Source organism: Larus michahellis, chromosome 11 (assembly GCF_964199755.1).
Source record: "Larus michahellis chromosome 11, bLarMic1.1, whole genome shotgun sequence".
Lineage (NCBI taxonomy): Eukaryota > Metazoa > Chordata > Aves > Charadriiformes > Laridae > Larus > Larus michahellis.
In genome coordinates, this window is record NC_133906.1 from 1,485,189 (window position 1) to 1,513,009 (window position 27,821).

Below are 27,821 nucleotides of genomic sequence, written 5' to 3' on the forward strand. Positions count from 1 at the left end.
ATTTTGATCCATTTTGATTTCGGGAAAAGGAAACGCAGGTAAGTTACTAAGACGCAGTAGGAAGAGGTCGTCGTTGCGTTTTGATGGCATACGCCATACAAAAATGGCATCAGGGACGGATCATTGCTGTCCCCGGAAAGCCTAACTACCTTCAGCGGCGGATTTCCGTATGAACCGACGGCGCTGTGGAGATCAGTCGGGCAGGAATACAAAAGGGTCAGTAGGCGCAATGGTGTTCGATAATCTTTTGAACTGTTGTCTGTGTACATGAGCTGCAGACGTAACGGCAGAAGTTGGTCTCATCCTCAGTCCGACTGCGGGAAGCGCGGTGGCTGCGGGAAGCGCGGCGGCCGCGGGGCCGGTGTGTCGCAGCCCGGCTGCCTGCGGGGGCCCGGAGCAGGCGATGGTGAATGCGGACGAGGGCGGACGAGAGCTGTGCGCGGCGGATTTTGCCTTGACGCTTCAAACGGTGGTCGAAAATCCTCCCACAGCTGCGCACTTGGCTTTGCCGGGGCGGGGATGCGGGGGCGGTATTCCAGTATGCTGCGACACCGACGAGCCTCCGGCAAAAGGCGAGCACGAATGGAGAGCACAGATAGCGGAAAAACGCAGCCCTGTCTCATTTAAAGGGAGGATCTCCCCCATGACACGGCTGTCCTGTTTTCTCCCAAGGGACTGGAGTCGACGCATGTAGAATGCGTCTCCTCTCACTTATGCCGTCCCATGTGTCGCCCGTCTCCGTGTAGAGGAAAATGTGGAGTAATCTGCGTTTCTCAGAGTCTGCTTTCCTTCTACCTCCCCTTTCCACTCAAAGTTTCATAGCAGGGTGGTCATTTGCGCTGTCAGCAGAGCTGATGGGTAACAGGGAGTATCTCCTGTGGAGTTATCGCCGAATCGTTTGACCCTCCTATTCCCTCAGAGGGATGCTGTGCGCGGGAACACAGGGACCGCAAAAAGGGGATGTGTTTCCTTGTTTTTCCTCTTCCTTCTACCCTCAGTTCTTAAAAGAGTTGCTCACAGAACACCCTCACCCCGGTGGCGTCGTTACAAACCACTTCTAGATATATTTTGATGCAAGAAATGTATAGAACTGTGTGTGGAACGTGCAGTTCGGAAACACTTCAATTAAACCTCAAGGTTTCTGACAGAGGAACCTCAATCAGGGTATTCTTGGGACCTGTCCCATTGATTGAAAACTGTGTTCAATATAATTTATGGCAAGACCATTTCACAAGAAAATAAGTGTGAAGTGTTTTCGGCCATTTGAACTGATGACAGGGGCTACAAATCAAGATGCACAGAGGTAACAATAAACACCAGTCGAAAAGCAAATAAAGCGTCTCCGAGAAGAAATAAAACTTCTATAGGATTTTTATGGCTATTTTAACCAAAGAACAAAATTCAGGCCTCAAAATCAGGTGTAGTTAGTGAAAAGCACTGTTTCAGAAAAGCTGACAGAAGGGCCCTCTATGAAGAAGCTGGGGAGAATCATGTGAAGTTCTCCTAAACCAATGAAATGAAAATTCTGGGGATAAAATATTCGGCAACAAAGTGAGAAAGAATCGAATTGCATGGAATGGGAAAGGGCAGAGATGAAGCAAACCAGCGCTATTTACAGAGAACCGTAAGAGGCAATTCGTCCAGAATGCCACATGATGTCGCTCTGACCTAATAAACGTATACTAAAAGCAGGGGGAGGGCGGGGAAAGACCTTCCGGTGCACATAAAAAAAGAATGCAGATGAGAGAAAGAGCAGCGCAGAAGATGCGCAGCCCCTGAGGAAGGATTTACTGTACAGCGCACGGCTAAAATCGTTTCAATATAAAGATCTTTAACGAGACGGTGGGGAAAAAAAGGAATTGATGACTGCGATGGACGTTTACGGACCACGCCAGCAGTGCTGGTGTGCCGTGTTGCGGGTGGTGGTGGTGGTGCAGGCGGCGTGGGCGCTGGTCGCTGGTCAGGTGCGGTACTCGGTGCCGGAGGAAGCCAAGGCCGGGACGGTGGTGGGTCGTCTGTCGCAGGACCTGGGCCTGGAGGCGGGCGATGCGGAGTCGCGGCGCTTGCGTCTGGTGTCGCAGGGCCGTCGTGCGAGCGTGGAGGTGAGCGGGACGAGCGGGGCGCTGGTGGTGAGCTCGCGTCTGGACCGGGAGGAGCTGTGCGGGAAGAGCGCGCCGTGCGCCCTGCGCCTGGAGGTGCTGGTGGAGCGGCCGCTGCGCGTCTTCCACGTGGAGCTGGAGGTGACCGACATCAACGACAACGCCCCGCTCTTCCCCGCCGCCCGCAAAAACCTCAGCATCGCGGAGCTGTCGCTGCCGGGGTCCCGGTTTCCGCTGGAGGGCGCGTCGGATGCAGATATCGGAGCCAACGCGCAGCTCTCCTATACACTCAGCCCCAGCGAGTATTTTGGTTTGGATTTACAGCGGAGTGAAGAATACCGTGAATCTCTGTCTCTCGTACTCACAAAACCGCTGGACCGCGAGACTTTGCCTGTGCACCGTTTGGTGTTGACGGCGAGTGACGGTGGCCGTCCGTCGCTAACGGGCGCGATGGAGCTGTTGATCTCGGTGCTGGACGCCAACGACAACGCGCCCCAGTTCAACCAGTCTGTGTATAAAGTGCAGCTGCCGGAGAACGCTACAGAGGGGACGCTGGTGGTGCGTGTGAACGCCACGGATCCAGACGTGGGAAGTAATTCCGAAGTGACATTCACTGCGATCAATATTTTTCCTCCGAAGCGATTAAAAAGTTTCCTTTTAAATACGCAGACGGGGGAGATCCGTCTCACGGGCGCCTTGGACTTTGAGGACGTCCGTTCATACGAGATGCAAATCGAAGCGACAGATAAGGGGACACCTCCGCTGTCGGGACACTGCAGGGTGGTGCTGGAGGTGATGGACGTGAACGACAACGCGCCGGAGGTGTGGGTGACGTCGCTGTCGGTGCCGGTGTCGGAGGACGCGGCGGTGGGGACGGTGGTGGCGCTGCTGAGCGTGTCGGACCGGGACTCGGGGTCGAACGGGCGCGTGCGGTGCGCGGTGTGGCCGGCGTCGCCGTTCGGTCTGGTGTCGACGTTCGCGGGGTCGTACTCGCTGGTGCTGCGGGAGGCGCTGGACCGGGAGCGGGTGTCGGAGTACGAGGTGGAGGTGCGTGCGGAGGACGGCGGGTCGCCGCCGCTGCGCGCCAGTCGCGGGGTGCGTGTGCCGGTGTCGGACGTGAACGACAACGCGCCGGCGTTCGCGCAGGCGGTGTACACGGTGCTGGCGCGGGAGAACAACGCGGCGGGCGCGGAGCTGGCGCGTGTGTGGGCGCGGGACCCGGACGAGGCGGGCAACGGGCGCGTGAGCTACTCGGTGTGGGAGGGCGGTGTCGGGGGCGCGTCGTCGGGCGGGGGGTGGCGGTCGGCGTCGAGCTACGTGTCGGTGGACGCGGAGAGCGGGCGGCTGTGGGCGCTGCGGCCGTTGGACTACGAGGAGGTGCAGGTGCTGCAGTTCGAGGTGCGTGCGGTGGACGCGGGGGAGCCGTCGCTGTGCGGCAACGCCACGGTGCAGGTCTTCGTGGTGGACGAGAACGACAACGCGCCGGCGCTGCTGCCGGCGTCGGGCGTCGGCGCGTGGTCCGGGTCGTCGTCGGAGGCGGCGTCGGGGTCGGTGTGGGCGTGGGCGTGGGCGTCGTGGGGGACGCCGGCGGGGCAGGTGGTGGCGAAGATCCGGGCGGTGGACGCGGACTCGGGCTACAACGCGTGGCTGCGCTACGAGCTGTGGGAGCCGCGGGGGAAGGGCCCGTTCCGCGTGGGGCTGTACAGCGGCGAGGTGAGCACGGCGCGGGCGCTGGAGGAGGCGGACGGCCCGCGGCAGCGGCTGGTGATCGTGGTGCGTGACCACGGGGAGCCGTCGCTCTCGGCCACGGCCACGCTGAGCGTGTCGCTGGTGGAGGGCGGCGAGGCGGCGCTGGCGGCCGCGGGCTCGTCGTCGTCGTCGTCGTCGTCGGGGGTAGGGCTGCGTCCGGCGGAGGGCGGCGCGTCGGTGTCGTCGTCTGCGGCGACGAACGTGTGGCTGGTGGTGGCGATCTGCGCGGTGTCGAGCCTGTTCCTGCTGGCGGTGGTGCTGTACGTGGCGTCGCGGTGGGCGCCGCGGGCGGCCGTGCTGTCGGGGCCCGGTGCGGCGACGCTGGTGTGCGCCAGCGAAGTGGGGAGCTGGTCGTACTCGCAGCGGCAGAGCCGGAGCCTGTGCGTGGCGGACGGCGCGGGCAAGAGCGACCTGATGGTTTTCAGCCCCAACTTCCCGCCGCCGCCGCCGCCGGCGCCCGTCCCCGCGGCGAAGGAGACGCATCCGGAGGCGCCCGCTCTCCTGGACACGGTCAGTGGCCCTCCCTTTCTCACCTCTCGCCCCTTTCTCTCCCTTCCGTCCCGTCCCCTGGGCAGTCGCTGTTGGGAGGGGTGTCTCATCCCGCGGGGGCGGTGGGTGGTTGTCGGGTGCTTAAGGATGTGAATGGGACCTGTGAATGGGACCATCTGCCTTCGCGTCCTTGCCACTGCCCCTTCGGCTCTTGCTTTTTGGGGAAAAGTGTATTGCAGCACCCACTAGCTTTTACCGATGCAGCTGAGATTTAATGTTGCGGGTGTGAGTGTGATTGCGACGAGAGGTGCAATGCCATCGGCTTGCTGGTGTGTAGCATTTCCACCCGAGCTTGCTGAAGGAGTGCAAGAGTTTCAGGCTGTGGTGGTGACGGTCCCCCTGGCTGTATTTAGTGCCTTATTACCGTTGCTGTCTGATGACTGTGCTGGTTGCAGCTGTGGTTTCTCGTCGAATACTCTGTCCTCCTCTTCTTTGATTGTGCTTTTCAAGTTTGTGACTCAGGGTGACCATTGGACTTCAGGATCTTCTGCCCCCATGCTGTGATTTTGTGATTTTTATTCACCCACCAGAGTCTTTCAGAAAGTAGGGATGGCGTTGTGGTCTTCTCCTCTGTTCTTTTTCCACCTATGTTGTTACTTTACATTCTAGAATAAAGTGTTCAGGGAGGGGAGTGTGACCCAAGGTAGGTGTCAGAAAGGGGAATTTTCTTTTCCTGCTGCCCCAATCCATGTTATAGATTGCCGTTCCTGTGTGGAGAAGTGACGGGATATGATGTACGCAGGGCTCTTTTGAGAGTCTTTCAATATTTGCATCAACGTTGTCAGCCTTATGGAAGCCCTGGAAACCTCCTTTTCAAAAAAAAACCCAAATTGTCCCATGCGTTAGATATTATCCATTGCAGTGCTGTGCTCATCAACATTTGGGTTGTTCTCTCACGGAAGGAAATCTATGCCCATTGCCAGAGCTATCCTGACACCATCTCTACAAATAGCTGTGTAACATTTCAGATGTGTAACAGAGCGCCGAGGTGTGTAACATTTCCATCTGGTATAGCTGAAGCATTGCAAAACATGAAGTGTCAACTATAGCGAGTCTGTTGAACACAGTGTATATGATACCATCTCTAGGTTTTTTATGGTGCTCTCACTGATGGGAATGCTTGTGGACTCGTGTTCCTGGCTAGAGAAGTGGCATGATGTACGCTGGCTTTTATGATGTTTTTCAGGATTTGTATCTGCAGCCACACCGTCACAAGAGACCAATAAACCCTCTTTTTAACACAAAAGCCCTACCAACCAACAAACAAATCCCCTGATAACAAAACCCCAAACCCCGAAGTCTCCTACAGAATCAATAGAATCTGTTGAATTGGGGTGCTTGTCAATGTTTGGTTTGTTCTGTCATAGCATGAAATGAATGACGCCGATCCACAAGAAGGGCTGGAAGGAGGATCTGGGGAAGTACAGGCCTGTCAGTCTGACCTTGTTGCCTGGGAAGGTCATGGAACAGATCACCCTGAGTGCCATAATGTGGCACATGGAGGACAACCATGTGATCAGGCCCAGTCAGCATGGGTTCATGAAAGGCAGGTCCTGCTTGACAAACCTGATCTCCTTCTGTGACAAAGTGACCCGCTTGGTGGATGAGGGAAAGGCTGTGGATGTTGTTTATCTTGACTTATGTAAAGCCTTTGATAGGGTTTCCCACAGCATTCTGCTGGAGAAACTGTCTGCCCATGGCTTGGATGGGAGTACTCTGCGCTGGGTAAAAAAGTGGCTGGAGGGCCGGGCACAGAGAGTGGTGGTGAATGGAGTTAAATCCAGTTGTCAGTGGGTCACGAGTGGTGTTCCGCAGGGCTTGGTACTGGGGCCTGTTCTCTTTATATCTTTATGAGTGATCTGGACGAGGGGATCGAGGGCACCCTCAGTAAGTTTGCAGCCAACACCAAGGTGGGTGGGAGTGTGGACCTGCTTGAGGGTCTGCAGAGGGAAGTGGACAGGCTGGATTGATGGGCTGAGGCCGATGGCATGAGGTTGAACAAGGCCAAGTGCCATGTCCTGTTCTTGGATTACAGCAACCCCATGCAGCACTAGAGGCTTGGGGCAGAGTGGCTAGAGAGCTGCCTGGCAGAAAAGGACCTGGGAGTGTTGGTTTAGTGCTGACTGAATTTGAGCCACCAGTGTTCCTGGGGTCTGCAAAAGCTGGAGTGAGCCCTGAGGCGGGAAGGGAAACTATGTCATGTTGCAGAGGTAAATGTGGGAGTAGGGCGTGTCCATCTCTTGTTGTGAAGGGTGACCTTGAGCAGTGGGAAGACTTGTGTGAAGGAACTGGCAATCCTTGGGAAGACCATGGTCCGTGTCATAAGGCAATAGTGGGAGATGATCTTTTTGTCTTGAGAACACACATCCCAGAATGGGGAATGGAGGATGCCTAGAGGGGTGCATGAGGCAGGAAGGGCACCGAATCTTCCTGCCCAGGATCCTCTCAAAGGCTCCCAGGGTGTCTGAAGTTGGAGCCCTTCTGTGTCTTGAGATAGCGTGCGGTACTGACATGCCCACAATGTCCTGTGAACTTGCATTCCTGGCTGGACTGGTGGCTTGATGTGCACTGACCTGCTTTGATATTCTTTCATTATTTGCATTAGTAGCAACACCCTTAAAAAGTGCCTGGAAATTCTCTTTTCAACAACAAAACCCCTCTCAACCCAATTGTGCTACACAGTAGATATCATCCGCTAGATTGGTGTTCTTGTCAACAAGAGGGTTGGTTTCTCTCAGCATGAAATCAGTGCCTATTGCTATTAGAGTTTTGCCGACATGACCTCTACAAAGACTATTGTTCTCAGGTCTGTAAGATTCCCCTCTGAAATTGCTGAAGCATTGCCTAACATGAAGGGTCAACTGCCGAGAGTTTGCTGGACACCATGTGGATGGTTCTTTCTGTATGTTTTTTATGGTGCTGTCATGGATGGTAATGGTAAACAAAAGTCAATTGAGCGTTGAGGTAGGAAAGGGAATTGTGGCATGTGACAGAGGTGAACGTGGCAGTGGCACTGTGTAAGGCCTGGCCATTATGTGACGTGAAGGCTGCCCTTGCTTATTGGAAGCCTTCTATGAAGGAACTGGAAATTCTTGGGAAAACAATGGGCTGTGTCATAAGAGGACAAGAATGGGAGATGATGTGCTTGTGTTGAGAATGCATGTCACAGACTGTTGAATAGAGGATGCCTAGAGGAGCGCACGAGTCAGGACGGGCAGAGAGTATTGCTGCCAAGGCTCCTTTCTCAGGGTCTAAAGGTGTCTGGAGTTGGAGGCCTTACGGATCTTGAGGTAGTGTGTGGTATTGAAATGCCCACAATGTCCACATTTCCTACCAGAGACAATCCCTTGTGCTGCTGCCTACCCGAGGTGGCAATATGTTGGTAAGTGGGGGTTGAGGTGCAGACTGTGGAATAGTTTGATGAACACTTTCACTGCTGTCTTGGGAAAGGTGTTGTGGGAGGGTAGTGCTTCAATCTGCTGTCATTGTGTTGTGGTGGGCGTGTAAATGAGCTTCAGCAGCTGTTGATATTGTCACGATGGTTCCTTGATCCTCCTCAGGAAGGATTTGTAAGGGCAGAGAAGGAGTTTGACTTCCCCTACTTTTATACTTGCACCAGTGGCATCGACAGAGATGGTGTGTCCTCTTATCACCAATGTGTTCTGATACATGCATGTACATGCAAAACCCTGCAGAGCAGCCCAGCACTGGTTTTCTGTCATAGAAAAGGTATGGAAATCCTTGGGCAAGCCCAAGAGTCATGTCATAAGCATACAAGAATGGGAGATATGCTTGTCTTGAGAACACATGTCCCAGAGTGGGGAATGGGGGATGCCTAGAAGGAAGCATGAGGCAGGATGGCTTCAGAGTATTCTTCTACTGGATGCTTTCACAGGCTCCAAAGGTCTGGACTTTGAGGACTTACCGGTGTTGTGACAGAACGTTGCATTGAAATGCTCACAATGTCTTTTGAGGTTAAGAATATCTTGCACCAGAGACAGTCCCTTGTGCTTGTGTTGTCCTGATGTAGGCTCTGTGTTGGTAAGAGGGGGAGACATGCAGACTGCTGAATACTAGCTGATGGACCTTTTTCCACTTGTTTTGGGAAGGGTGTAGTGGGAGGGTAGAGCTTCAATCTGCTGTCCTTGTGTAGTGGCGGCATCTGTAGCAGCTTCCACCACCACTGATGTTCCCATGATGATTCTGTGCTCCGCAGGCAGGATTTTTAAAGGCACACGATGATGAGGTGGGTATAATTTTTGTACTCTCGTCTACTTGTGCACCTGAACAGGTGCCTCGGTAGAGAAGAGTCACCTCAGTAGAGATGCTTTGTCCTATTACACGTGACTCCTTCTGATATGTGCACGTAGACACCAAACCCTGCAGAGCAGCCCAGCTCTGGTTTTCTATGGTACAAATTTTCCTACACCATTGATATTGTGAGCACACTTAGACTTTAGCATTTGGTGTGTTTCTCTTGAAGAATCAAATCTGTGTGGACTGGGATCTGAGCTGTCACAGCTGTAATGACAGAATCTTTAAGAACTGTAATGTGCAGCTCTGTAGAGTTTGCACCTGAAAATGCTGAAAAGGCAGAAAGTACTTTGAGTGAAGTTCAGGCATCTGGGAAGAGTCTGCCAAAAAGTGAGTGCCTTTGCATCCATCTCTATAGTCTTTGTGCTGATGACGAGGGAAGATGAGGATGTGTGAAGGCCTGGGTCATGCTCCGCGTGGTATTGAGGGCTGGGGCATGTTATTTTGTTGGAGCAATGTCTGAGTACTGCGGCAGTGATGCTCTTCGTGTCATGGAGTAGGGCCTGGGTATGCATCACTGGGAGGGTGACTTTGACTGAGGAAGAGTCTTTCCTGAGGGAAATGGAGGTGCTGGGTAGAACACGTTCTGTGTCATTGGTGAAGTACTGGAGAATGTCCATTTAGCTGGAAATCTCATTTCCCATGGCATGTCATAGAGGATGCCAATAGAAAACCTTGAGAAGAGGCCTGATGCACTGAGTTGCGTGCCCAGGATCCTCTCAGGTCCTCCTGAAGTTCTGACATCAGTCAGCCTTTTGTCCTCCATGGTATTCATGTGTGATATGAAGACATCTGCCACTATTTCCTTTAATTATTTGCTCCTAAATGTGGTATGTTGTTGGTCCAACAGGTGGTTTTTGAAATTTGGATCACTTTGTCTGCCTTATGCCAAGCACTCCTCAGTCGTCTCTGTGCTCATCTCTCTTGGTAGGCAGGGGAAGAAGCACTCTCAATATTCAAGATTGTGCCAAACCTTGCGTTTCAATAAAATGGAATTGGGTTCTTCGGTTTTCTTCTCTCAGCAGAAATTTCCACGCATTTGGTTTTTCTTCTCTCACATTGACAGTGTGCTGGTAACCATGAATGAGGTGCAGATGATAAAATTTTCACAGCTGCCTGATTACAAAGCTTTGGGCTGTTTGGCATCAGTGTGGGGGAAGACTTTTCCACTGTCTTGAGCTGAGATTGACGTTGATAGAATATCCTTAGCTTTCAGGTGTCCCTTCTGCTTCCCCTGTGATAGAAGCGCATAAGCACTGATTGTTGCTCAGTGATTTCAGGGCTTTTGCAGAATGTGATTTTTTTCCTGTCCAGGTTCCCCAGAAATCTCTGATAATGTTAAGGGAAAATGTGCCTTAGAACCAATTCTCCTGCCCTGAAAATGTTTCTTATTCTAGAAAGTAACCACCAGTGATGCTACAGGTGAGTCGCTCTTACCTAAAGAAGATGAGTCTGAGAGACAGATGTACTTTTGTTCTTCTTCAGTGGTTATATCTTTATGTTGGATGGACTGAATATTGCCTGGATTGTAATGCTAATGAGTGAGAGGTATTCTGTGGGGAGTAATGCCGCTGGATACTGTGGTTCTGGGTTCTCTGTGTGTTGTTCTGGCAGTGCATGCCTGCCTGAAAGGGAGAGCAAGAGCTTGCCATTCATTGTGCAGGTTGAAAACGAGGCCAAAAGAATAACTCTTCATCTAGATCCATGCAGAGTTCTCAGGAGCTGTGGTAGCCCTGTGCTTTTTCAGCCTTCCTGGGGAGTTGTCGTGGTGGGTTGTGATGGTTTTGAGTTCTGGAAGGAAAGACTCCCTTGTGTTCTTTGGACTCATTGGAGGTTGTTTGCACAGATGCCCAAGCCCCAGGTACCTGGCTTGTGCTTCTGAGGGTGGTGGATTCTGTTGTGATGCAGCAGATCTGTTCTTTGCCATATGATTGCCTTGCTGTGTTATTTCATGGGTCCTCGAGTGGACTGGAGGCTGAAGAATGTGGTCTTCTTTCAGAAGTGAAGGTACAGGAGCAGGCAGTCTGAATTGCATAGGCTGTAGGAAAGCAGGAAAGTTGTTCCCCATGCAGAGGCATGGAAGGGGGAAGAGGAGGGGAATGGAAACTCTTGCCAAAGCCCATTTCCATGCTTCATGGCAAGTGTGGTGTAGCCATGTTGAAGACAATTTTGTTAAAGGGAAAAAAGAAAAGAAGAGAGAAGGATGGAAGCAGAAGAGAACAGGAGGCAAGGATAGGTCAGGATAGAGCATGAAAGAAAAAGGAAGAGAAAGACAAAGAAGGAGGAAAAAAAAAGAGAAAAAGTGTGAGTATGGAAGAGAAAAGAAGAGACGACCAAAGGGATAAGAAGAAGGAAAACATGAGAAAGGACAGAGGAAAGGTCGTAGTCTATAGAAGGAAAAAGGAGGAAAGGTAAAATGAAAGGAGGGAAAACGAAGCAAGAAAGGAATGGATGAAGGAAGAGAGGACAGAGGAGGTGACCAGCACGCACCGATATTATCTGTGCATGGTTAATGGAGTTGAGGAGCTCGGCATCCTTGGTACTGTGGGACGCTGTGTAAGTCTTGATGAAAAGTGGTGAGGAAGAGGAAAGAGCCCTTGCATGACAGCATGTCTGTTCTCCATGAGGGTGTGATGTAGTCATATTAGAATATATACTGGTAAAGGAGAGAAAGCAGAGGCAAAGAGGAAAGAAGAAGAGAGCTGGAGGACAGGACTGCAGAGAGGGAGTAAGGGGATAGAGAAGGGATGAGGGAAGAACAGAGAGAGAGAATAGCAAGCAGGAAGTAAGGAGGCAATAGATAAAAAGAAGATAAAGAGAAAAAGAGAAAATAAATGATCACTGTCCACAGAAAGGTGGTGAGGAAGAGAAAGAATGAAGGAAACAAAGAAAGAAGGAGGGAAAAGTAAGAAAGAAAAAAGGAAGGCAGTAAGAAATGAAGCACGGAAGTAATAAACGAAAGAAGAAAAAAGAGAAAGAACGGAAGAAATCATGAATGAGACGACAAGAGTACAGCGATATTGCAGACGGTGAGGAGACCTGGTCTCTAAGAGCCTTCGCCTCCGATAGAGTACCGCGCCGGTGCGCTGATGGTGCATGTAATTAACGGTGATGGCTCCGTCTTTGATGGTGTCCTCCGCGGCGCCGGAGGTGACTGGGAAGCACCTAGTTTAAAGACTAGAGCACGGCAGAGGAAGAGTGAAAAGAACAAGGTAGAGAAGAAAGAGAAGGAAGAAAAAATGGACCGAGAAAAAGAAAAAAGTAATAAAGAAATGAGGAAGAACAGAAATGAATGAAAATAGAGAACTGAAGGGAAAAAAGGCGAACAAAAAGAAAAGAAAAGAAGAAATAGGAAGAAGGAAAGAGCAAAAAAGCAAGAAAAAAAAAGAACGAAGAAAAAGAAAGAGGAGAACGGAAGGACGGGATGAGAGAGGAGGAGACGAGCTCGGGTCCGGGGACGCGGTCAGTGGCGGGGAGCGTGTGAGGCGTCGGAGCAGCACACGGTGTCGCTGCAGGCTCAGAAACGGCATGGGAGCGTTGAGGCGGCTCCGCCCCGGTGCGGCGGAGAGCCCGGCTGTGAGCGCGGGGGGGCGGCGCGGGGCGGTGAGGAGAGCCGGTGCGTCCGGGCGGCGGCGGGGAGCCGTGCGGGGCCCGTGCGGGCGGCGGCGGCTGCTTGGGCGGCGGCGATGGGCGTGAGTTGGTGTTCCGTGTTGCGGGTGGTGGTGGTGGTGCAGGCGGCGTGGTCGCTGGTCGCTGGTCAGGTGCGGTACTCGGTGCCGGAGGAAGCCAAGGCCGGGACGGTGGTGGGTCGTCTGTCGCAGGACCTGGGCCTGGAGGCGGGCGAAGCGGAGTCGCGGCGCCTGCGTCTGGTGTCGCAGGGCCGTCGTGCGAGCGTGGAGGTGAGCGGGGCGAGCGGGGCGCTGGTGGTGAGCTCGCGTCTGGACCGGGAGGAGCTGTGCGGGAAGAGCGCGCCGTGCGCCCTGCGCCTGGAGGTGCTGGTGGAGCGGCCGCTGCGGGTCTTCCACGTGGAGCTGGAGGTGACCGACATCAACGACAACGCCCCGCTCTTCCCCGCCGCCCGCAAAAACCTCAGCATCGTGGAATTCAACACGCTGCCGGGGTCCCGGTTCCCGCTGGAGGGCGCGTCGGATGCAGATATCGGAGCGAACGCGGAGCTCTCCTATACACTCAGCCCCAGCGAGCATTTTAAAATAGAAGAAGAAAACAGTAACTCGCGCAGTAAATCCCTGTTTCTGGTGCTCAGGAAACCGCTGGACCGCGAGACTTTGCCTGTGCACCGTTTGGTGTTGACGGCGAGTGACGGTGGCCGTCCATCGCTGACGGGCACGATGGAGCTGTTGATCTCGGTGCTGGACGCCAACGACAACGCGCCCCAGTTCAACCACTCCGTGTATAAAGCGCAGCTGCAGGAGAATGCTCCCCCGGGAACTGTGTTTCTGCAGCTAACAGCGACAGACAATGATGAGGGAATTAATCAGGAGGTATATTATTCGTTTAGCGATATGATGCCTGCCAAAGTTCAGGACCTTTTCATAATTGACAGAAATTCCGGGGAAATACGGACTGCCGGTGAACTGGATTTTGAAGACGTTCAGTCGTATGACCTGGAGATCGAAGCGAGAGACAAGGGGACGCCGCCGCTGTCGGGTCACTGCAGGGTGGTGCTGGAGGTGTTGGACGTGAACGACAACGCGCCGGAGGTGTGGGTGACGTCGCTGTCGGTGCCGGTGTCGGAGGACGCGGCGGTGGGGACGGTGGTGGCGCTGCTGAGCGTGTCGGACCGGGACTCGGGGTCGAACGGGCGCGTGCGGTGCGCGGTGTGGCCGGCGTCGCCGTTCGGTCTGGTGTCGACGTTCGCGGGGTCGTACTCGCTGGTGCTGCGGGAGGCGCTGGACCGGGAGCGGGTGTCGGAGTACGAGGTGGAGGTGCGTGCGGAGGACGGCGGGTCGCCGCCGCTGCGCGCCAGTCGCGGGGTGCGTGTGCCGGTGTCGGACGTGAACGACAACGCGCCGGCGTTCGCGCAGGCGGTGTACACGGTGCTGGCGCGGGAGAACAACGCGGCGGGCGCGGAGCTGGCGCGTGTGTGGGCGCGGGACCCGGACGAGGCGGGCAACGGGCGCGTGAGCTACTCGGTGTGGGAGGGCGGTGTCGGGGGCGCGTCGTCGGGCGGGGGGTGGCGGTCGGCGTCGAGCTACGTGTCGGTGGACGCGGAGAGCGGGCGGCTGTGGGCGCTGCGGCCGTTGGACTACGAGGAGGTGCAGGTGCTGCAGTTCGATGTGCGTGCGGTGGACGCGGGGGAGCCGTCGCTGTGCGGCAACGCCACGGTGCAGGTCTTCGTGGTGGACGAGAACGACAACGCGCCGGCGCTGCTGCCGGCGTCGGGCGGCGGCGCGTGGTCCGGGTCGTCGTCGGAGGCGGCGTCGGTGCCGGGGTCGGGGTCGGTGTGGGCGTGGGCGTCGTGGGGGACGCCGGCGGGACAGGTGGTGGCGAAGATCCGGGCGGTGGACGCGGACTCGGGCTACAACGCGTGGCTGCGCTACGAGCTGTGGGAGCCGCGGGGGAAGGGCCCGTTCCGCGTGGGGCTGTACAGCGGCGAGGTGAGCACGGCGCGGGCGCTGGAGGAGGCGGACGGCCCGCGGCAGCGGCTGGTGATCGTGGTGCGTGACCACGGGGAGCCGTCGCTCTCGGCCACGGCCACGCTGAGCGTGTCGCTGGTGGAGGGCGGCGAGGCGGCGCTGGCGGCCGCGGGCTCGTCGTCGTCGTCGTCGTCGTCGGGGGTAGGGCTGCGTCCGGCGGAGGGCGGCGCGTCGGTGTCGTCGTCTGCGGCGACGAACGTGTGGCTGGTGGTGGCGATCTGCGCGGTGTCGAGCCTGTTCCTGCTGGCGGTGGTGCTGTACGTGGCGTCGCGGTGGGCGCCGCGGGCGGCCGTGCTGTCGGGGCCCGGTGCGGCGACGCTGGTGTGCGCCAGGGAAGTGGGGAGCTGGTCGTACTCGCAGCGGCAGAGCCGGAGCCTGTGCGTGGCGGACGGCGCGGGCAAGAGCGACCTGATGGTTTTCAGCCCCAACTTCCCGCCGCCGCCGCCGCCGCCCGTCCCCGCAGCGATGGAGTCGAATCCGGAGGCGCCCGCTCTCCTGGACACGGTCAGTGGCCCTCCCTTTCTCGCCTCTCGCCCCTTTCCCCTTTCTCTCCCTTCCGTCCCGTCCCCTGGGCAGTCGCTGTTGGGAGGGGTGTCTCATCCCGCGGGGGCGGTGGGTGGTTGTCGGGTGCTTAAGGATGTGAATGGGACCTGTGAATGGGACCATCTGCCTTCGCGTCCTTGCCACTGCCCCTTCGGCTCTTGGTTTCTGGGGAAAAGTTAAGTGTATTGCAGCACCCACTAGCTTTTACCGATGCAGCTGAGATTTAGTGTTGCGGGTGTGAGTGTGATTGCGACGGGAGGTGCAATGCCATCGGCTTGCTGGTGTGTAGCATTTCCACCCGAGCTTGCTGAAGGAGTGCAAGAGTTTCAGGCTGTGGTGGTGACGGTCCCCCTGGCTGTATTTAGTGCCTTATTACCGTTGCTGTCTGATGACTGTGCTGGTTGCAGCTGTGGTTTCTCGTCGAATACTCTGTCCTCCTCTTCTTTGATTGTGCTTTTCAAGTTTGTGACTCAGGGTGACCATTGGACTTCAGGATCTTCTGCCCCCATGCTGTGATTTTGTGATTTTTATTCACCCACCAGAGTCTTTCAGAAAGTAGGGATGGCGTTGTGGTCTTCTCCTCTGTTCTTTTTCCACCTATGTTGTTACTTTACATTCTAGAATAAAGTGTTCAGGGAGGGGAGTGTGACCCAAGGTAGGTGTCAGAAAGGGGAATTTTCTTTTCCTGCTGCCCCAATCCATGTTATAGATTGCCGTTCCTGTGTGGAGAAGTGACGGGATATGATGTACGCAGGGCTCTTTTGAGAGTCTTTCAATATTTGCATCAACGTTGTCAGCCTTATGGAAGCCCTGAAACCTTGTTTTCAAAAAAAAACCCCAAATTGTCCCATATGTTAGATATTATCCATTGCAGTGCTGTGCTCATCAACATTTGGGTTGTTCTCTCACAGAAGGAAATCTATGCCCATTGCCAGAGCTATCCTGACACCATCTCTACAAATAGCTGTGTAACATTTCAGATGTGTAACAGAGCGCCGAGGTGTGTAACATTTCCATCTGGTATAGCTGAAGCATTGCAAAACATGAAGTGTCAACTATAGCGAGTCTGTTGAACACAGTGTATATGATACCATCTCTAGGTTTTTTATGGTGCTCTCACTGATGGGAATGCTTGTGGACTCGTGTTCCTGGCTAGAGAAGTGGCATGATGTACGCTGGCTTTTATGATGTTTTTCAGGATTTGTGTCTGCAGCCACACCGTCACAAGAGACCCGTAAACCTTCTTTTTAACACAAAAGCCCTACCAACCAACAAACAAATCCCCTGATAACAAAACCCCAAACCCCGAAGTCTCCTACAGAATCAATAGAATCTGTTGAATTGGGGTGCTTGTCAGTGTTTGGTTTGTTCCGTCATAGCATGAAATGAATGATGCCGATCCACAAGAAGGGCTGGAAGGAGGATCTGGGGAAGTACAGGCCTGTCAGTCTGACCTTGTTGCCTGGGAAGGTCATGGAACAGATCACCCTGAGTGCCATAATGTGGCACATGGAGGACAACCATGTGATCAGGCCCAGTCAGCATGGGTTCATGAAAGGCAGGTCCTGCTTGACAAACGCGATCTCCTTCTGTGACAAAGTGACCCGCTTGGTGGATGAGGGAAAGGCTGTGGATGTTGTTTATCTCGACTTATGTAAAGCCTTTGATAGGGTTTCCCACAGCATTCTGCTGGAGAAACTGTCTGCCCATGGCTTGGATGGGAGTACTCTGCGCTGGGTAAAAAAGTGGCTGGAGGGCCGGGCGCAGAGAGTGGTGGTGAATGGAGTTAAATCCAGTTGTCAGTGGGTCACGAGTGGTGTTCCGCAGGGCTTGGTACTGTGGCCTGTTCTCTTTATATCTTTATGAATGATCTGGACGAGGGGATCGAGGGCACCCTCAGTAAGTTTGCAGCCAACACCAAGTTGGGCGGGAGCGTGGACCTGCTTGAGGGTAGAAAAGCTCTGCAGGGGGATGTGGACAGGCTGGATTGATGGGCTGAGGCCAATGGCATGAGGTTGAAGAAGGCCAAGTGCCGTGTCCTGTTCTTGGATTACACCAACCCCCATGCAGCACTAGAGGCTTGGGGCAGAGTGGCTGGAGAGCTGCCTGGCAGAAAAGGACCTGGGGGTGTTGGTTTACTGCTGGCTGGATGTGAGCCAGCAGTGTTCCCAGGTGGCCAAGAAGGTGAAGAGCATCCTGGCGGGCATTGGGAATAATGTCAGGAGGGCTATGGAAGTGATCGTCCCTCTGTACTCGGCACTGGTAAGGCCCCACCTCGAGTGCTGTGTCCAGTTTTGGGCCCCTCACAACAAGAAAGACATTGAGGTGCTGGATCGTGTCCAGAGAAGGGCAATGAAGGTTGTGAGGGGTCTGGAGAACAAGTCTTATGAGGTGTGGCTGAGGGAGTGGGGTTGTTTATCCTGGAGAAAAGGAGGCTGAGGGAAGACCTTTTGCTCTCTACAATGACCTGTAGCGAGGAGGAGCTCAGTCTCTTCTCCTAAGTAACAGGCGATAGGACAAGAGGAGACGGCCTCAAGTTGTGCCAGGGTAAGTTTAGATTAGATATTAAGAAAAATGTTTAGACTGAAAGGGTTATTAAGCATTGGAACAGGCTGCCCAGGGAAGTGGTAGAATCATCATCCCTGGGAGTATTTGAAAGATGGGTGGATGTAGTGCTTAGAGATATGGTTTCTTGTTGGTTTTTGTGAGTGTTAGGTTAAGGGTTGGACTCGATGATCTGAAAGGTCCCTTCCAACCTAGACAGTTCCATGATTCTGTGAATGCCATTGTCATCTAGAGCTGTTCTGATATCACCTTTAGAAAAATTAGAGAGTCTGCTGGACGTGGTCTAAATGAGACCATCATCCATATGTTATTTTATGGTGGTCTCATTGCTGGGAAGGGTCTGCAAAATCTGGAGTGAGCCCTGAGGTGGGAAAGGAAACTGTGTCATGTTTCAGAGGTAAATGTGGGAGTAGGGCCTGTCCATCTCTTGTTGTGAAGGGCGACCTTGAGCAGTGGGAAGACTTGTGTGAAGGAACTGGCAATCCTTGGGAAGACCATGGTCCGTGTCATAAGGCAATAGTGGGAGATGATCTTTTTGTCTTGAGAACACACATCCCAGAATGGGGAATGGAGGATGCCTAGAGGGGTGCATGAGGCAGGAAGGGCACCGAATCTTCCTGCCCAGGATCCTCTCAAAGGCTCCCAGGGTGTCTGAAGTTGGAGCCCTTCTGTGTCTTGAGATAGCGTGCGGTACTGACATGCCCACAATGTCCTGTGAACTTGCATTCCTGGCTGAACTGGTGGCTTGAAGTACACTGACCTGTTCTCATATTCTTTTGTTATTTGCATTAGTAGCAACACCCTTAAAAATTGCCTGGAAATTCTCTTTTCAACAACAAAACCCCTCTCAACCCAATTGTGCTACACAGTAGATATCGTCTGCTGGATTGGTGTTCTTGTCAACAAGAGGGTTGGTCTCTCTCAGTGTGAAATCAATGCCCATTTCCATTAGAGTTGTCCTGACATGTTCTCTACAAAAGTCATGTTACATTTTCCTCTGAAATTGCTGAAGCATTGCCAGACATGAAGGGTCCTCTGCAGAGAGATTGTGATTCCATCTGTATGTTTTTTATGGTGCTCTCATTGATATTGCAAAGAGGGTATGAAAAGTCAGCTTGAGCGTTGAGGTGGGAAAGGGAACTGTGGCATGTGGCAGAGGCGAATGTGTCAGTGTCACAGAATAGGGCCCAGTCATTTTGTGATGTGAAAGTAACCTTGAGCAGTGGGAAGCCTTGTGTGAGAGAACTGGAAATCCTTGAGAAAACCATGGGCCATGTCATAAGCACATGGGAAGGTAAGGAGGAGGGTGTGACCTTTGGGCCTGTGACTTAACCTTATACTTAGTCACTTGCACAGGTGTCATCACCAATGATGGTGTATCCTCTTGTCAATACAGTCTCGTTCTGATATGTGCAGGTATACACCAAACTCTGCACAGCAACCCAGCCCTCGTATTCTATCACAGAAATGCTACGTAAAACGTTGTGAAAAATGATGAGGCATGTCATAAGAAGACAAGAATGGGAGATGATGTCCTTGCCTTGAGAAGACATGTCCCAGAGTGATGAATAGGAGGCTGACTAGAGGAAAGCGTGATGCAGGGTGGGCACAGAGTGTTTTTTTTCAGGATCCTTTCTGAGGCTCCAAGGGTCTGGAGTTGGAGGCCTTTGTGATCTTGAGATAAAATGTGGTATTGAAATGCCTGTAATGTCTTTTGATGTTATGAATATCTCCCACCAGAGAAAGTCCCTTGTGCTGCTGTCGGCCTGACATAGGTGATGTGTGGTGAGAGTGATATGGAGACTGCTGGATACAGTCTGATGGAACTTTTCTTTTCCCTCTTGTATTGTGAAAAAGTGTAGTGGGTTTGTAGTACTGCAGTCTGCTGTCCTGGTGTTGTGACGGGCATCGACAGAATCTTCCACAGCCATTGATGTTGCCATGACGATTCCTTTCTCCTCCTAAGGCATGATTTGTAAATGGTCATGAAGGGATGAGTATAATCTTTGTGCTCCTGAATTCCCCTACTTGTGCACTTGCACGGGTGGCCTCAGAAGAGATGGTGTGTCCTATTACTCTTGGCTCATTCTGATGCGTGTGCATTCCTGCATAACCCTGCAGAGCAGCCCAGCTCTGCTTTTCTATGGTACAAATTTTCCCACCCAGTTGCTATTCTGAGTGAGCTTGTGCATTGGCGTTTGGTGTGGTTCTCTTGAAGACTATAATCTGTGTGGTCTGAGATCTGAGCTGTCACAGCTCTTTCACAGCTCTAATTACAGAATCTTTATGAACAGTAATGTGCAGCTCTGTAGAGTTTGCACCTGAAAATGCTGAAAAGGCAGAAAGTATTTCAGGTGAAGCTCAGGTATCTGGGAAGAGTCTGCCAGAGAGTGAGTGCCTTTGCATCCATCCATCCATTCATTGTGCTGAGCATGAGGGAAGGTGAGCATATGCGAAGGCCTGGGTGATGCTCGGAGTGGTGTTGAGAGCTGGGGCATGTTATTGTGGTGGAGCAATGTCTGGGTATTGTGTCAGTGATGCTCCTAGTGGCCCAGAGTTGTGCCTGGGCATGTGTCCCTGGGAGGATGACTTTGAGTGGGGAAGAGTCTTGCCTGATGGAAATGGAGATGCTGGGTGTCTGTGTCACGGTCTGTGTCATTGTGGAAGGAGTGGGGAACGTCCGCTTAGCTGGAGATGCTGGGTGTCTGTGTCACGGTCTGTGTCATTGGGGAAGGAGTGCGGAACGTCCTCTTAGCTGGAGATCTCATTTCCCATGGCATGTCGTAGAAGATGCCCATAGAAAACCTTGAGAAGAGGCCTGATGTGCAGAGCTGATTCCTCAGGATCCTCTCAGGTCCTCCAGAAGTTCTGCACATCCCTGCACCCTTTTGTCCTCCGTTGGATTCCTATGTGATGTGAAGACATCTGCCATAGGTTTCTTTAATCATTTGCTCTTGAACATGTTATGTTGTTAGTCAAATAGGTGGGTTTTGAAGTTTGAGACACTTTGTCCTCTGTAAAGCTCTCCTTGTTCATCTCCCTGCTCATCTCTTTGCCTTGCTAGGCAGGTGAAGTGCTGTCTGTATTCAAGATGTTGGCAAGCCTTGTGTTTCAAACCAGTGGAATGGATTCCTTTGGTTAGCTACTCTCAGCCAAAATTCCCACCCTTTTAGTTTTTCTTCTCTCACATTGGCAATGTGTTGGTAACAGTGGATGAGATGCAGATGGCAGAATTTTGCAGCTGCCTGCTTGCAGAGCTTTGTGCCGTTTGGCATCAGTGTGGGGAACAGCTTTTCGATTCTCTTGAGCTGAGGTTGAAGTTGAGAGAATGTCCTTAGCTTTCAGGTGTCCCTTCTACTTCCTCTGTGACGGAAGTGCATAAGGGAGCACTACACACTGTCCAGTGATTTCAAGGCTTCTGCAGAACCTAATTTTTTCTGTTCCGGTCCCCCAGAAGTCTCTGATAATATTAAAGGAAATGTCCCTTAGAACCCATTCTCCTGTCTTGAAGATGCTTGTTATTCTAAAGAAGCAGCCAGGTAAGTCAATGATACCTTAGAGAAGGTGCGTTTGAGAGACAGGTGTACTTTTATTCCTGTTCAGTGGTGTTATCTTTATGTTGGGTGGATAAAATATTGCCTGGATTGTAAAGTCTGTAGGCTTGGAGCAGCAAAGCGCCACTGCCTGCCCTTGTTCCTTTCCTTCCACTTGCAGGTACAGTGTGAGCAGACGGCAGCAAGCATGGAGGGAGGAGGGATTGCAGTGCATTTCTCTGGGTGGATGTGTTGGGTGTTGTGGGGATGTTCTCAGTGAAAATGTCATGGTGTTACCTTGGTGGCTTTTGTCTGGCTGTGTTTCATGGTGATGAAGGACCGGTATTCTTGGGGGCTAATGTCCCTGGGTACTGAGGATCTTGTTGTGTTCTGGCAGTGCATGCCTGCCTGAACAAGACAGCAAGAGCTTGCCATTCAACGTGCAGGTGGAAAATGAGGCCAGAGGAACAGCTCTTCCCTGAGATACCATCTTGGAGGATTTTTATGCTGGTCTGTGATGGTTTTGAGTTCCCAACAGACTCCCTTAAATTGTTTATGCTCATTGAAACCTGTTTCTGCAGATGTCCAAGTACGTGGGGCTTGTGTTTCTGAGGGTGGTGGGTTCTGTTGTGGTGTAGCAGGTCTGTTCTTTGCCATATGATTGCCTTGCTGTGTTATTTGGTGGGTGGTTGAGTGGACTGGAGGCTGAAGGTTGTTGTCTTCCTTTAGAAGAAATGAGGATGTGCAGGGGCAGTCTGTCTGTATTGCATAGACTGTAGGAAACCGGGAATCTTGTTCCCCATGTGGAGGCATGGAAGGCGGAAGGGTAGGGGAATGAGAACTCTTGTCAAGGGCATTTCCATGCTTCATAGCAAGTGTGGTGTAGTGATGTGGAAAATATTTTGTTAAAGGGGTAAAAGAAGAGAGAAGGGTGGAAGGAGAAGAGAACAGGAAGCAATGTAAGGACAGGACAGAGAAGAAAAGAAAAAGGAAGAGAAAGACAAGAAGGAGGAGAGAAAATAGAAGAGGAAGAGAAACGAAGAAGGACTAATGGGAAAGGAAGAAGGAAAGAATGAGAATGGAAGCAGGATAGGAAAGAATCTGTGCCAGGTAAAAAGAAGCAAGGGAGAAAGAAAGGAGGAAGAAAAAGGAAGTAAGGAAGGAGGGAACGAATGAAAAAGCAAATGAACAAACAAACAAATGATAGAGGAGACTGCTAGCTCGCAGTAATGTTATCTCTGCATGGTTAATGGAGTTGAGGACCTAGGCGTTCTTAGTACTCAGGGACATGGTGTAAAGGCTTGATGAGAAGTAGTGAGGAAGAGGAAGGAGATATCGCCTGAGGGCATGTCCATGATCCACGGCAGGTGTGATGTAGTCATATAGAAAACAGACTGGTAAAGGGAAGAAGAGAATGGGAGGGTAGGACAGGAAAAAGAAGAGAAGGAGTAAGGGGATACAGAAGAGAAAGAAGGAGGGAACAATAGAGAGAAAGAAAAGCAATAGAGAGAAAGAAAGTTCGAAGCACGGAGTAGAAAGAAAAGCAAAAGAGAGAAAGAAAGTTCGGAGCAAGGAGTAGAAGGAAAAGCGACCAAGAGAAAAAAAGTATGAAGCAAGGAATGGAAAGAAAGAAGATAAAGGAAGAAACGATAGAGGAGTTTACTAGTATGCACCGATGCTATCACAGGACCGAGAAAGGAGGGTAGGGAGACGAAGAAAGCAAGAAGGCAAGAAACAAGGAAAGAAGGAGGAAAACAAAATAAATTTTAAAAAAAGGAAATAAAAAAACAAGGAAGGAATAAATGAGGCAAGGAGGTAATAAAGGAAGGAAGATGAGAAAGAAGAGAAAGAAAAGAAATGATGAAGGAGACTGCCAGGGTGCAGCACGATATTCTCTAGACGCTGAACTGGTCCCTAACAGCCTCCGCCTTGGTTAAAGTCCCGATCTCCGGCGCGAATGTCCCGTAATTGGCGCTGATGGCTCCGCCTTTGATGGTGTCCGCCGCGGCGCGACTGGGGAGCTGCCAACATGGGAAAGAAGAGAGAAGGACGGAAGGAGAAGAGAACGGGGAGTAAAGACCAGGGCACGGCAGGGCAAGAACGAAACGAAGAATGAAGAAGAGAGAGAGGAAGAAGAAGGTGGAAAGATAAGAAAGCAGAGAGAGAGAAGAAAGAAGGCAGTAAAGTAGAAAACGATTATAAAAAAGTAGGAAAGAGAAAGGAAGGCAGAAACAGGAAGAACGGAATAAAGGGATCTAAGGAAGCAAACAGCAAGCAAGCATGGAAAAGGAAAGAAAGAGAGGAAGAAGAAAAAAAAGGGTAAAAGGAAGACACAGGGGAGGAGATGACGAGCTCGGGTCCGGGGACGCGTTTAGTGGTGTAGAGCGTGTGAGGCGTCGGAGCAGCACACGGTGTCGCTGCAGGCTCAGAAACGGCGTTGGAGCGTTGAGGCGGCTCCGCCCCGGTGCGGCGGAGAGCCCGGCTGTGAGCGCGGGGGGGCGGCGCGGGGCGGTGAGGAGAGCCGGTGCGTCCGGGCGGCGGCGGGGAGCCGTGCGGGGCCCGTGCGAGCGGCGGCGACTGCTTGGGCGGCGGCGATGGGTGTGAGTTGGTGTTCCGTGTTGCGGGTGGTGGTGGTGGTGCAGGCGGCGTGGTCGCTGGTCGCTGGTCAGGTGCGGTACTCGGTGCCGGAGGAAGCCAAGGCCGGGACGGTGGTGGGTCGTCTGTCGCAGGACCTGGGCCTGGAGGCGGGCGATGCGGAGTCGCGGCGCCTGCGTCTGGTGTCGCAGGGCCGTCGTGCGAGCGTGGAGGTGAGCGGGGCGAGCGGGGCGCTGGTGGTGAGCTCGCGTCTGGACCGGGAGGAGCTGTGCGGGAAGAGCGCGCCGTGCGCCCTGCGCCTGGAGGTGCTGGTGGATCGGCCGCTGCGCGTCTTCCACGTGGAGCTGGAGGTGACCGACATCAACGACAACGCCCCGCTCTTCCCCGCCGCCCGCAAAAACCTCAGCATGGCGGAATCGTCGTTGCCGGGGTCCCGGTTTCCGCTGGAGGGCGCGTCGGATGCAGATATCGGAGCCAACGCGCAGCTCTCCTATACACTCAGTCCCAGCGAGCACTTTACACTCGATGTTAAATCCTCTGATGAAATAAGGAAATCTGTGTTCCTGGTACTCACGAAACCGCTGGACCGCGAGACTTTGCCTGTGCACCGTTTGGTGTTGACGGCGAGTGACGGTGGCCGTCCATCACTGACGGGCACGATGGAGTTGTTGATCTTGGTGCTGGACGTGAATGACAACGCGCCCCAGTTCAACCAGTCGGTGTATAAAGTGCAGCTGCCGGAGAATGCTGCAGAGGGGACGCTGGTGGTGTGTGTGAACGCCACGGATCCAGACTTGGGAATATATGGGGAAGTGCTTTATGAAATTGATACTATTGTTCCTGCCTCGGCCTCAGATGTATTCAGCATCGATGCGAACAGTGGGGAGATCAGACTGAGGGGCGCCCTGGACTTTGAGACAGTTACTTTCTACGACCTCCACATTAAGGCGAAAGATAAGGGGACGCCCCCGCTGTCGGGCCACTGCAGCGTGGAGCTGGAGGTGTTGGACGTGAACGACAACGCGCCGGAGGTGTGGGTGACGTCGCTGTCGGTGCCGGTGTCGGAGGACGCGGCGGTGGGGACGGTGGTGGCGCTGCTGAGCGTGTCGGACCGGGACTCGGGGTCGAACGGGCGCGTGCGGTGCGCGGTGTGGCCGGCGTCGCCGTTCGGTCTGGTGTCGACGTTCGCGGGGTCGTACTCGCTGGTGCTGCGGGAGGCGCTGGACCGGGAGCGGGTGTCGGAGTACGAGGTGGAGGTGCGTGCGGAGGACGGCGGGTCGCCGCCGCTGCGCGCCAGTCGCGGGGTGCGTGTGCCGGTGTCGGACGTGAACGACAACGCGCCGGCGTTCGCGCAGGCGGTGTACACGGTGCTGGCGCGGGAGAACAACGCGGCGGGCGCGGAGCTGGCGCGCGTGTGGGCGCGGGACCCGGACGAGGCGGGCAACGGGCGCGTGAGCTACTCGGTGTGGGAGGGCGGTGTCGGGGCCGCGTCGTCGGGCGGGGGGTGGCGGTCGGCGTCGAGCTACGTGTCGGTGGACGCGGAGAGCGGGCGGCTGTGGGCGCTGCGGCCGTTGGACTACGAGGAGGTGCAGGTGCTGCAGTTCGAGGTGCGTGCGGTGGACGCGGGGGAGCCGTCGCTGTGCGGCAACGCCACGGTGCAGGTCTTCGTGGTGGACGAGAACGACAACGCGCCGGCGCTGCTGCCGGCGTCGGGCGGCGGCGCGTGGTCCGGGTCGTCGTCGGAGGCGGCGTCGGTGCCGGGGTCGGGGTCGGTGTGGGCGTGGGCGTCGTGGGGGACGCCGGCGGGACAGGTGGTGGCGAAGATCCGGGCGGTGGACGCGGACTCGGGCTACAACGCGTGGCTGCGCTACGAGCTGTGGGAGCCGCGGGGGAAGGGCCCGTTCCGCGTGGGGCTGTACAGCGGCGAGGTGAGCACGGCGCGGGCGCTGGAGGAGGCGGACGGCCCGCGGCAGCGGCTGGTGATCGTGGTGCGTGACCACGGGGAGCCGTCGCTCTCGGCCACGGCCACGCTGAGCGTGTCGCTGGTGGAGGGCGGCGAGGCGGCGCTGGCGGCCGCGGGCTCGTCGTCGTCGTCGTCGTCGTCGGGGGTAGGGCTGCGTCCGGCGGAGGGCGGCGCGTCGGTGTCGTCGTCTGCGGCGACGAACGTGTGGCTGGTGGTGGCGATCTGCGCGGTGTCGAGCCTGTTCCTGCTGGCGGTGGTGCTGTACGTGGCGTCGCGGTGGGCGCCGCGGGCGGCCGTGCTGTCGGGGCCCGGTGCGGCGACGCTGGTGTGCGCCAGCGAAGTGGGGAGCTGGTCGTACTCGCAGCGGCAGAGCCGGAGCCTGTGCGTGGCGGACGGCGCGGGCAAGAGCGACCTGATGGTTTTCAGCCCCAACTTCCCGCCGGCGCCGGCGCCGCCCGTCCCCGCGGCGAAGGAGTCGCATCCGGAGGCGCCCGCTCTCCTGGACACGGTCAGTGGCCCTCCCTTTCTCGCCTCTCGCCCCTTCTCTCCCTTCTGTCCCGTCCCCTGATCAGTCGCTGTTGGGAGGGGTGTCTCATCCCGCGGGGGCGGTGGGTGGTTGTCGGGTGCTTAAGGATGTGAATGGGACCTGTGAATGGGACCATCTGCCTTCGCGTCCTTGCCACAGCTCCCCCCCTCTTTCTTCGGGGTAAAGAAAGATTTGACACACGGAGCAGCTGTTGAGCGGAGTGAGTTCTTTTTCCGTAGATTAAAATGACGGCCGATTACGATGAGAGGTTCCACGACGTCAGGTTTGCAGACGCTCTGTCCTTGCTGGTGTGTGGCATTTCCACCCGAGCTTGCTGAAGGGGTGCAAGAGACACAGGCTGTGGTGGTGACAGTCCCCCAGGCACTCTTTCGTGTTTTATTGCCTTCTCTGACTGCTGACCGTGCTGGTATTAGATGTGATTTATTCTCTGTCCTCCATTTATTGTCCTCTGTAATAGACTTTTGCACAGTTGGGACTTGTCACGGATTTTTTGTTCCAGTGGTGTAATTTCTCCATGTTATTTGACCCATTGGAGTCATTATGAACATTGGGAAGTCGTTGTGGAATTTTCCTGTGTTCTTTTTCCAAGTATATTGTAACCAAAGTTAGTAGTAGAAAGTGTTTAGTCAGAGGAGTATGACCCAAGGTGTTAGAAACGGGAACATTTTTTTTCTTCTCCCACTCTCCTACCCGGGTTGTGAACTTTTGTTTCTGGCTGGACTATTGTCTTGACATACACTGACCTGTTTTCATATTCTTTCATCATTTGCATTTATAGCAACACCCTTACAAATAGCCTCAAATTCTCTTTCCAACCACAAAAAAATCGCTTAACCCATTGTGCTACACAGTAGATATCATCTACTAGATCAGTGTTCTCTTCAACATGTGGGTTGGCTTCTCTCAGCAGAAAATCAGTGCCCATTGCCATTAGAGTTGTGCCGACATGACCTCTACAAGGAGTATTGTTCTCAGGTCTGTAATGTTCCCCTCTGTAATTACTGAAGAATTGCCAAACGTGAAGGCTCATCTGCCGAGAGTTTTGCTGGACACCATGTATACCATACCATCTGAATGATTTTTATGGTGGTCTCATTGATGGGAAGGGTGAGCAAAACTCAGATTGACTGTTGAGATGGGAAGGGGCACTGTGGCATGTGGTGGAGGTGAATGTGGCAGTGTCACTGAGTAGGGTCTGGGCATTTCTTGATTTGAAGGGTAACGTTGAGCACTGGGAAGCCTTGTGTGAGGGAACTGGAAATCCTTGGGAAGACTGTGGGCCATGCCATGAGAAGAGAGTAATGTGATATGATGTGCATGTGTTGAGCATGTCCCAGAGTGGGGAAGGGAGGATGCTTAGAGGAAATCATGAGGCAGGATGGGCACATTGTGTTCTTTTTGGGATTCTTTCCAAGGCTCCGTAGGGTCTGGTGTTGGAGGCCTTCTGGGTCTTGAGATAGTATGTGGTATTGAAATGCCCACAATGTCGTTTGAGGTTATGAATATCTCCCACCAGAGACAGTCTCTCATGCTGCTTGCGGCCTGATGCAGGCCGTATGTTGGTAAGAGGGGCTGAGATGCTACTGATGAATACTGCGTGATGGACCTTTTCCCTCTTGTGTTTGGGAAAGGTGTTGTGAGTGTGTAGCACTTCGATCTGCTGTCCTGGTGTTGTGGTGGGCATGTACAGGACCTTCCACAGCCATT

The 27,821-nt window shown here is 53.8% G+C and overlaps 3 protein-coding genes across 3 annotated transcripts; all 3 read left to right on the plus strand.

The window, feature by feature from the left end:
- The first annotated feature begins 1,806 nt into the window (after positions 1–1,806).
- On the plus strand, positions 1,807–5,011 carry LOC141750024 (protocadherin alpha-2-like). The gene is made up of 2 exons (XM_074604423.1): positions 1,807–4,358; positions 4,928–5,011. Exons 1-2 carry the CDS (start codon positions 1,863–1,865, stop codon positions 5,009–5,011), a joined length of 2,580 nt encoding a protein of 859 aa, XP_074460524.1. The 5' UTR covers positions 1,807–1,862.
- Positions 5,012–12,054: 7,043 nt separating this feature from the next.
- LOC141750025 (protocadherin alpha-10-like) lies at positions 12,055–16,162 on the plus strand. The gene is made up of 3 exons (XM_074604424.1): positions 12,055–14,872; positions 15,533–15,566; positions 16,110–16,162. Exons 1-3 carry the CDS (start codon positions 12,398–12,400, stop codon positions 16,160–16,162), a joined length of 2,562 nt encoding a protein of 853 aa, XP_074460525.1. The 5' UTR covers positions 12,055–12,397.
- A 4,557-nt stretch (positions 16,163–20,719) lies between these two features.
- Positions 20,720–26,150, plus strand: LOC141750001 (protocadherin alpha-2-like). The gene has a single exon (XM_074604388.1). It carries the CDS (start codon positions 23,604–23,606, stop codon positions 26,133–26,135), a length of 2,532 nt encoding a protein of 843 aa, XP_074460489.1. The 5' UTR covers positions 20,720–23,603; the 3' UTR covers positions 26,136–26,150.
- The last annotated feature ends 1,671 nt before the right edge of the window (positions 26,151–27,821 follow it).